Source organism: Carassius auratus, chromosome 29 (genome assembly GCF_003368295.1).
Source record: "Carassius auratus strain Wakin chromosome 29, ASM336829v1, whole genome shotgun sequence".
Classification (NCBI taxonomy): domain Eukaryota; kingdom Metazoa; phylum Chordata; class Actinopteri; order Cypriniformes; family Cyprinidae; genus Carassius; species Carassius auratus.
This window is the reverse complement of record NC_039271.1, coordinates 15,238,248-15,248,854: the sequence shown is the minus strand read 5'-3', so window position 1 is coordinate 15,248,854 and position 10,607 is coordinate 15,238,248. Positions and strand designations below refer to the sequence as shown.

The window sequence follows — 10,607 nt, the reverse complement described above, 5'->3', positions numbered from 1 at the left end:
TTAAAAACAAGGCTCTTTTTTTCTTCATTTAAACATTGATTTCTGCTTTTAATTCAGACAGCATTTTAAATTTGAGGCCAATTTCTGACAAGATACTCAGCTCAGAGGTCAAAGCATAGAAGACAGATTTCAAAGCATTTTTTTATAACAGAAATTAAATAATAAGTATAGCAATGCGAATTATTAGATCTCTTTTTGACATCTATTTCAACCCATCCATTGAAAATTCTGTGAATAAGCAGGCTACTTGTTTATGAAACTATGAAAACGGGGAGGATTATAGTTGTGTTGGCAATATAAACAATAAACACTAATTGATTTATATACTATATATATATATATATATATATATATATATATATATATATATATATATATATATATATATATATATATGAAGAGTTCAGATGCAAAAACCTCTAAATGCCATCTGAAATTTTCATCTAAAATTAGGATTTTTATCAAGCTCCTATGCTTAGGTTGAGTCATTTTACTTCAATGGCAATGTGCAGGTCCTTTTCCAGGCTATTAAAGTGAAATAACTGAACATAAATATAGGAGCCTGAAAAAATTCCTAATTTTAGATGCAAATTTCAGATGGCATTTAGAGGTTTTTGCATCTGAACTCTTCATATATATATATAATCTTTACCAGCTTCAACTGTCGTAAACACTCGAGGGTGTGTTTACGACAGGCGCCCCTGCTTTTCACGCTCGGGAAACCCTTCTGCGGCCTCTCTGACCAACGCTCGAGCACTGAACGGTTCGTCCCTCAAGCGGTTCTCATCAATATACTCTTTAAAAGGCCATATAAGCTTTAATTCATAGTTTATTATTCTGTTTTCATTCCAGAATCATGCCAGCAAAAGGTCCCCTACAGTCTGTCCAGGTGTTTGGACGTAAAGTGAGTTTTTGAAGGCAAAATGTTTCTCGTGTTCAAGGGAGCGGCGTTAGCCGGATATGCTAACAGATGTAACTGTTACGCGGCTGTAAATGCCTGCGATGCCAGAGTTGTGTATAGTAAATGGAAGAAACAAAACAGCTCGATGTCGTAAACAAGTAAATGTATAGCCGTTTAAAATATAAGATAAACCTACATTCCTGTTAGAGAGACAGAATGGTGAGGGTTGTGTTGGGAAAGGCTGTTAGCTGACACGTGGGGCACTTCAGCTCTTGCACGTATAGCTTTAATGAATACAAAACGGTTGCTTTTGCATCTGATCTCCATGTTTTCTGTTGCTTAGTAAGTTAGATGATATTTATGAATAAATACGAGCCTGTGGTCTCTTTGTCTGTCTTGCTAACTGTTAACTCTGAACTGCGCTGACTGCTTTAGATAACAATACTAATCTAACTGCACAATGCGACGTGTTTCCAGTAACTTTACCAAGGTTGAAGGGAGCTTTTTATTTTGTTAGTGACCTGTCAAGTAATCTCTTAATAGTGTCGTGTAGTTTAAATTGTGTAATAGCATGAATTTTTAAGTTGTTTCTGACTTCTGAATTGGCTGATCTGTGTCTCATCACTGTCAAACAGAAAACAGCCACTGCTGTCGCCCACTGCAAGAGGGGAAATGGACTTATTAAAGTCAACGGAAGACCTCTTGAGATGATCGAGCCTGCCACCCTGCAGTACAAGGTGCAGTTATCACAGAAATCATGCATGTTCATTCATTCAGATCTCTAGTTGAGTAAACTATCATTTGTAAATGTCATTCACGTGAATGTAGACTGATTCAGATTCATTGTTGACATGGTTATTCTCCTGTGGAAGGCAAAGGTGGGCTTTTAAAGAATGTTCACAATGCCTCTTTCAGTATAGTGAAAATGAATGAGGATGGGTGCTGTCGGTCTCCAGTTTGGCACAAACACTGTAGCTTTTTGTTAGAAACAACAGAGTTTAAGCTTATTTTCTCTGAAAAGCATAACATCCTCAGAATTTCAGAACTTATTTATTAAAGAAATAGTAATTGAATTGAGACCTTTAGGTCTTGTTTATACGCATGTGTACTAACTGAACATGGTTTTGTTTAATTTAGCTGCTGGAACCTCTTCTGCTGTTGGGCAAGGAGCGCTTCGCTGGCGTTGACATCAGAGTTCGCGTGAAGGGTGGTGGACACGTCGCACAGATTTACGGTTAGTGACGTGTAAACTTTTTGCTTTTGGTTGTTTCCTATCGTAAAAGTCGTTGTGCGTAGGTAAACAACGCATGGTTGGATTCCTCCCCAAAACTACTAGTATAAATACTTCGGTTCTGATATTAACATGTTTTATTCTTCATGCAGCCATCCGTCAGGCCATCTCAAAAGCACTGGTTGCCTATTATCAGAAATGTAAGTGTGGATCATTGTGGTCATAATGGAAGTGACATTCGTGTAAAAATTTTAAATAAAAATTCCTATTTCTCAATTTTTCCCTTTTTATAGATGTGGATGAGGCCTCCAAGAAAGAGATCAAAGATATCTTGATTCAGTACGATAGGACCCTGCTGGTCGCTGATCCCCGCCGCTGCGAGTCTAAGAAGTTCGGTGGACCTGGAGCTCGCGCCCGCTACCAGAAGTCCTACCGTTAAAATCTCTCTGCACATTTTCATATAATAAAACTGAGGGGAAAAAAACATTCTGTGGTCTCCAGTTATGTTCTTAAGGAGTCTTGACTTTCTCGGTTCAGTGCCTTATTGGTTTAATTTCAAACAGGTCGCGTTGTGGACATACCATCCTCACTCAGTCTAGTTATCTAACTAACACTTGTTTGAAATGATAGAAAATCGGAGTACATTTTGGAGAAACCCGCAGGAAATAAAATGACTGGTGTTTCTCTGTCTCAGTAATTGTAAACTAAGTTACAATTGTTACAGGTTTGCTGATTTGTTTTCATTGATTATGATAGTAAAAACTTAAGAGAGATGCGTATATGCTGTGAAAGGACTGGGATGTGAACTATATAATGCAAAATAACTGCTAATAACTTGATTAATAAACGTGAATAATATTGAACCACGTACTAGCAATATTACTGCCATAAAAGGATGAACAACAGATAGAGAATAGTAAATATAACAAGTTGTTCTGAATTCAACATTTGTTAGAGCACCTAATGGACTAACTTTAAAATATTCTTATGGTGTTTCCTAAAGCAGCGCCATCTATTGGTGCTGGACATTACATACAAATGTTTTTTTTGTGTGTGTGTAACACAAGAGGGCAGAACATTACCTTTTGAGCAATTTAGCGTTGAGAGCAATTGATTTGGAACCGACTTGAGTTTGAGTACAATAACGTGGATATGTTTAATTCAGAAAAATCAGAAACTATTGCAGTACATTTGAAATGCTCCATACAGAGTATAGCATTCTGGGAATAAAACTAATGAAACCAAAATTTCTGTTCTGTTTAGTTTTGCAAATGTTATGCATATCAGTTTATAACGTTCAGTTTCAGTGTGTAATCCAGTGAGATTGATCGAATTACCTATAATGCCAGTTAAAGCAATGTGTATTTTACATCCACATCAGGGAACCAAAACTGAATAGACCTATCAATGTTGAAGCTTTTGACACTGTTATATCCCAACAAATATCATTGAAATGTATGGTTCAGGTCAGCCAAAATAACCTAGTAAGAACTGATGATGACTGATATCTTAAATTTCCTGAAAAACAGGCAAAGCATTTATGTGATCACAAGGGAGGAAACATAACCGTAATACATCCAGATTAAAGAAGCATGCATGTTTTCGTGGTTTTGGTGGTTTTAATCCCTACAATACATCCTCAGTGTGATTCAGCAGTTGATATGTTGTGTGGCTTTAGCAGCCACAAAGATTCTGGGTAAGACAGTAACAGCTAATGAAATAAGAGTTGGCTTGCTGTGCACTGCTCAGTCTGATCTTCACTTGGCTGGTATTGACCCATTACTGGCAGTTGGATCACCAAGTGGACGCAGATGGCGAAGACACTGTCTCCCAGCTCTCATCTAATATTTGCATCCTGCTAATTTGCCCAAGGATGCTGGTTGCATTCCATTACAGACTGAGTCATGTGGATAAAATGTGTTGTTAGGAAGATATTAAACTGATTAAAAAAAAAAAAGCATGAGTTTGATCCTATGATGCGGTCTTAAAACATGTTAACTGATCAATTCATGCTTTAGGGCAGGCCTTGAGATCAGAATGAAAATGAACAATTTTCACTCTAACTGCTTGTGCACCTGCTTGTTTGTGAAATCTGCCTACAAACGTTTTCAAGGGAAAAAAAGATTAATCATAATTACAGTTCGCACATTAGAAACAATTGTAGTTTGTCATGGCACATATAAAATATTTGGAATAGACGAAGTATGTGAAATATTGTCCTTTCATAGAAACTCAAACTGTATGATCACCGAAAGGAACTCATTAGCATGTTTACCTGAGAGGTGAACGTGATTTCACCTAGTACAACATGTTCTGGAACAACATTCCAATCAACCAATCAGAATTGAGGGATAACTTTTCAGGAAAAGTCTGTTTTAGGCTTACATTCAGGGTTAGGTGCTTCTACACTCTTGTTAATCAGCCATCATTTCACACTGATTTTAGGAATAAATTATGGGTAGGGTTAGGTTTAGAGCTAGAGATTGGGTTAAGTCTATAATATTGGACAGTTATGTTGATCCAAAAGACGTTGATCAAGGAACATGTCTTACTTGGCAAAATCACGGCGACCTTACCTGAGAAGACGGTAATAACCTAAGAGTCATTGTCAGGTTATGAATTTAACTTATGCACAAAATTAGAATATTACATAAAAACATTTGCAAATAAAGTTTCCATCCCATCTGTTCAAAAGAACAAAATCACCAATTTCTGCAAACTGATCCAAAGTATCAATAATAAAAATGAAATTTGCTGCAACCAGTTTTGCAACCAACCAGAAGTTAACCTACATTATCACTTGACTTGCACCAGACGAAATGCAAAAAACGCTGTCATGTGTGAGGTGATTACAATAATTTCAAATCATTTCAAAATGAATAAATTAACATTTTATATGATGCATGACATGATCTAAGGTAAGACTTTTTTGATGCGCAAGATGAATTTATTTTGTAATTGTGTTTTGATCATAGTTTATGTACAGCTTTGAAAAAATTAATAAATATCTGACTTAATTAATTTTTTTTTTTTTTTTTATAATTTATGCACATCTCAGCATTTCCGTCCATAGTTTTATGTGATATCTCAAAAAATTGCATTTAAATAGGTGGATAGAAACATACATATTGAAATATTGCACAGACATGGTGGATAACTTAATATGGATGCAATAACTGCTTTGTGTTGTTAGCTGCATGCAATGTCTCCTCCTCATGTTGCTGATGAATTTCAGCCGGAGTGAGTCCTGACCTGAGGTCAGAATTAACCACAGAGTGCAAACGATTCCCCACTACTGCTGAGCTTCCTGGACAAAGACATGAGAACTCTGCAGCTGTTCGCATGGAACAGAGGAAGTGCATGGACAAAAATGGACTGAGCCAAACTTGGGGATAGATTCCATGCTGGTATCTCTTAGTTAAACAGACAGAGAGACCCCCATATGGTGGGTTTTGGATGCTAGTATGCTGGTTTTCCTAAAAAAGAAAAAGATGTTGGTCAAACCACTCCAAAAAAACTAAGCAGGCCTTTAGACTGAAGTGGGCATCATGAGAAGAACTTTTTTACCAAGCTGTTACAAATGCTTTCAATCAGGAACATTGATGGAGAGTTATAATGATGGATGGCAGTTGTCTTTCAGAAATATTAGCATTAATACAGGAGATTGGCACAAAAGAAGACATGGTTTTGTTGCTTACTGTGGCGCTGATAGTCAGGGTAGGGAAGGTTACTTTTAAAATGTAATCATATACATGTATGCATTATTGCAAAAGTTATTCTTAATAATTTTCTTTGTGTGGAGTGTGTGCAGTCGCAGTTTATTGCATCAATTATCATGTGTCTTTTTGATTAGCTCCCACCTCAGTGTTATCCACTTTAGTTATTGTTTTTATATTTAGTGCTTTCCACTGTCAATTTTAATTAATAGTGCATCATGCACTTTGTTTACCCTAGCAACATTTTGACAAGTTTTGTACCTGCATGCACCATTCATATGTAAAATTATAGTTAATATTATCCATTATGATAAGAAGGCCAAAGTCTGCAAGCCACATACTTACAAACTTGCCAACATCACATGTGACTGATTGATTATGCTCATTACTCCACAGGACGTTGCATTAGTATTAGTAATGATCTCAAGTTTACATTTATTTAGTAATTCATTGCAATTAATTTAAGACAAATTCCCTGTGCATTTACTATCAAAGTGGTTTTATTGACATGCCAATGCATTAGAAACATCTATATAAAATTACCATTGTACACTACTGTTCAATAGGTTTGGGGCCAGAATTTTATTTATTTATTTTTTGAAAGTCTCTTAAGCTCACCAAAGCAATGTCAAAGAACTTTTCAAATGTAACTATTTAAAATTTTAAAATGTAATTTATTCCTATGATAACAAAGTTTCTTCTTCTTATTTCTATTTCAGTGTTGAAACATTGATTTAATTGAATAAAAAAAATTCAGGATTTTTTGATAAATAAAAAAGTGAATGAACAGCATTATTTGAAATATTTTTTTGATTACAAATGGCTTTACTTTCACTTTTGATCAATTTAATGCATCCTTGTAAGAAATAAATAAATGAATAAAAAAATATATATGTTATACACACACACATTTTTATTATTATTATGCTATTATTCTGCTATTTACACTATTTAATTTCTAGGACTTGTTGAGTTCTATTTTGCAGTGTCATCTTCCTATTACCATACCATAGCATATATATATATATATATATATATATATATATATATATATATATATATATATATATATATAAATTTTCTTCCTAGTAATAACTCTCAAGTTTTAACCAACATAACACACAAAGACGCACAACCGTACAGTTGTTTGAGTGTGCTTAAACTGGTCTACTAAGGTTAGTGTGAAATATATCCTTGCAGCTTTCTCTGTGTCTTTGCATCTGCTTTTCGTCAATATCTGTTCAGAGAATTGTCCTCCTCCTCCGCACTCCCTCTCCTACCACCCCCGCTCTGCTTTCTCACTGTGTTTTTATCTGTATTTAACATCTCTCTGGCTCTTATCAAGGCAGCTGTATCACAGTTTTGTAGGCAATCATTGTAACCGCCATCTTGTTGTAGGAATACACACACTTGTGTTCACTAATGCAGCCCTTGTGTGTTTATTAAGAGATTAAGCAAAGCACTAGACTTAAGTATTGATTTCAAACCATTTACATTAAAGATAGAGTACTTGAAAGACGTGTGCCTGGTTTAGTCAGCTCTGAGCTTTATTTGCATCACTTGCTTAAAGAGACAAGATTTGTGGGTGATCATGTGATAATGGCCAGACCGGCTGACTTAATACATCTGACAAAATATGCAGTACATCGCATACTGTGTGGAATACTGTATCCCACAATGCATTGCGCTTAACGTACATTTTCCAGTGTGACAGAAGCGATAACAACAACCTTTACCCATTACTGGATCAGGATGCCAAAGCAAAATATATATCTTATATACCGTATTTTCCAGACTACAAGTCGCACTTTTTTTCATAGTTTTGCTGGTCCTGCGACTTATAGTCAGGTGCGACTTATTTATCAAAATTAATTTGACATGAACCAAGAGAAAACATTACCATCTCCAGCCACGAGAGGGCGCTCTATGCTGCTCTGTGCTCCTGTAGTCTACACTGAAGACATAGAGCGCCCTCTCACGGCTGTAAACGGTAATGTTTTCTCTTGGTTCTTGGTTCTAAATAAATGCAACTTATAGTCCAGTGCGACTTATATATGTTTTTTTCCTCGTCATGACGTATTTTTGGACTGATGCGACTTATACTCAGGTGCGACTTATAGTCCGAAAAATACGGTATAAAGAATAATAAATACAATTTTCTGCAGGGTACATAGTTATGCTAGTACCTGGCAACAAGAGACGTACAGCATGGTTATTCAAATCTTGCCCTGGAGGGCCAGTGCACTGCAGAGTTTAGCTCCAACCCTGATCAAACCCTAAACTCTTGGAGCTAAACTCTGCAGTGCACTGGCCCTCCAGGGCAAGATTTGAATAACCCTGACTTTACAGTGTTCTTACCCAAGAAAGTATGGATAGTTAATGGCAACAAATTAAGGCAATTTCTTATAATGATGCTAGATTTGGCGACTGTTTGATATTGTACAATTGTTTTCTAATGAGATCGGTTTGGAGAAAATGTAAATATTTTATGAAGTGGTGATTTTGTTCTACTGTATGCTAATCGTATGATTTTTGGAGGCTCCACTCCACTCCCCAATTTGTTAAATTGTGCACACGATTTAGCAAATCGAGGGAACAAATTAGTAAATCTTAGCGCATTATTAATAAATCAAGTGAACATAATAGTAAATCGAGGGAATGCAATAGTAATCGCGTGCACGTTTTAGTACATTGAGGGAACGAATTAGTAAATCGTGCACACGATTTAGCCTACTATTTCCTGCATGTCATGTCCGTATAATTCAAACCTTTATAACTTATTTTATTAATAAATTTACTGTTTGATATTGTAGAATTGTTTTCTAATGAGATCGGTTTGGAGAAAATGTAAATATTTTATGAAGTGGTGATTTTGTTCTACTGTATGCTAATCGTATGATTTTTGGAGGCTCCACTCATAAACCTCATTCTTATGAATTAAGCACCAATTTGCCAAAACGCAACATAGTTGCGAATTCCATGAGAATGATGTAACACTGCACTATACTACCGAACTGTAGCATCCTCAGTACTATTTGACATACTATTTTGAGAATAATTAGCTGTATATAATGAACTATTTCAGTATTTCCAGCATAACAAAACCCACATGGCCTGGTGCTGTTAGTCTGCCGTCCCTATCAGCCTCTCCGAAACGATCTCCAGACACTTCTCACAGAACTGCGTAAGTCGTGGTATTCCTGAGGCTACGTCAAGCCCCTGTGTTCTGCCCCATCATCATACTGTATATCTGACCCAGTTCATACATGGAGAAAAGGAGATATCTGCAGAAGCATAAACGGTGATGGCATTAGCTCGCCACCTACAGAAGTGAGCTTGCGCAGTCCGTCCGTTTCAAGCTCCGCAGTTAAACGGTCACCCAGTAAAAGGCAGGAGAATGTCATAAATACAGAACCAGCCATATATGGTATTTTCCTCTGTGTGCACAGTGCTCTGGAAACACATCACCTGAAGAGCCGACCCGGTGACCCCTCGCTGTCACTGCACTAGACGATGGGTGCAGATTTACGCTCGCCCTAGCGCTTTCCTAGGCCTGCCATGTGGTCTCGTTTGACCGTAATAGGTACTGCAGCGGGAGGAAAAGTAATTGAAGTTTCTCTCTGCGTTCGAAGGTCTGCCAAGTGTGGAGGTGGGGGCTCACTTTAGTGAGGGATACAGTGCTGCTGTTGGCATGGCAATAGGGAAGCACTGTTTGGGTATGGCTTATTTAGCAGAAAAGCGACATCCCAGAGAGAAGATGGAGAGACGGTGTGAATAATTGTGGATCGCTGCTTGCCTGCCAACAGAAGTAATGGGTATAGCAACAGTACCTGCCTTGATGCATTTCCCAGTGACTGTCACTCCATCTGACCCTGTACAAAGTTCAAAAGCATGAACTTTTAATAGACAGAGAGATTTTTTTAATTAAACAAGAATGTCAAAGACTTTCCGAAATTATTGATAATCATCTATAGTTCCTCCTTTTTGACATTTTCAGCAAATGTGTTGTGCTTGGTTGCCAGGGTATTGCAGTTTAGTTGCTACAGTGTTGTATCTGTTTTTAATCTGTTATTTTGCAGTTGCTAGGGTGCTCTAAGTGTTTTCTGGCTGGTTGCTAGGTGGCTGCCTGGTCTGCCAGTGAAGGTTGTCCATCCTGAAGTTGAAAGTTGTGAGATAACAGAAATAACAACAGATCTTTTTGTAATTTCACATACATCCGTGTTACACTTGCGTAATTTGTTGATGCAGTCGGTTTTATCCATCTTTTGTTGATTCGATCCACTTGGAGTTCTGCATATGTCACCAGAGAGAAGTTTGTCGTTTTCACCCTAAGATCGAGTGAGGGTTTTTTTTCTACTTAATGAAACGCAGCAATAGACGAATCCTTCACAATAAAAATCAACAACATATAACATTAATAGGAAGGGTGAATTTCATGCCAACGTTACAACTTATTTTTAAGTGGTTTGTTTAAATCCCTAACACTTAGGTACGAGCACTATACTAACAGGTTTGCTTTTTACACAAGTGAGTGAATGAACAGCTCTTGTTTGTCACTTTTTAAATAATTTGTAATTAAAAAGATGCTTGTAATCTAATAGAATGCACTGTAGATTTGTAAGAGCTAAATATAAAACAAACAATCTAAAAGTGCCTTTGATTTAGGATTTTTCAAATAGGCATCAGAGTTAACACGAAATAATCCTTGTCCAGCATGGAACAGCAGTTTATATTGCGCTGTGCTTGTGTCGAGTCTCAG

The 10,607-nt window shown here is 36.8% G+C and overlaps 1 protein-coding gene across 1 annotated transcript; it reads left to right on the top strand.

The window, feature by feature from the left end:
- Nucleotides 1-680: 680 nt before the first annotated feature.
- rps16 (ribosomal protein S16) lies at nucleotides 681-2,618 on the top strand. Its single transcript, XM_026209826.1, has 6 exons — nucleotides 681-763; nucleotides 853-904; nucleotides 1,537-1,638; nucleotides 2,039-2,135; nucleotides 2,285-2,332; nucleotides 2,426-2,618. The coding sequence occupies exons 2-6, from the start codon at nucleotides 857-859 to the stop codon at nucleotides 2,569-2,571; spliced, it is 441 nt and encodes a 146-aa protein (XP_026065611.1). The 5' UTR covers nucleotides 681-763; nucleotides 853-856; the 3' UTR covers nucleotides 2,572-2,618.
- Nucleotides 2,619-10,607: the final 7,989 nt, after the last annotated feature.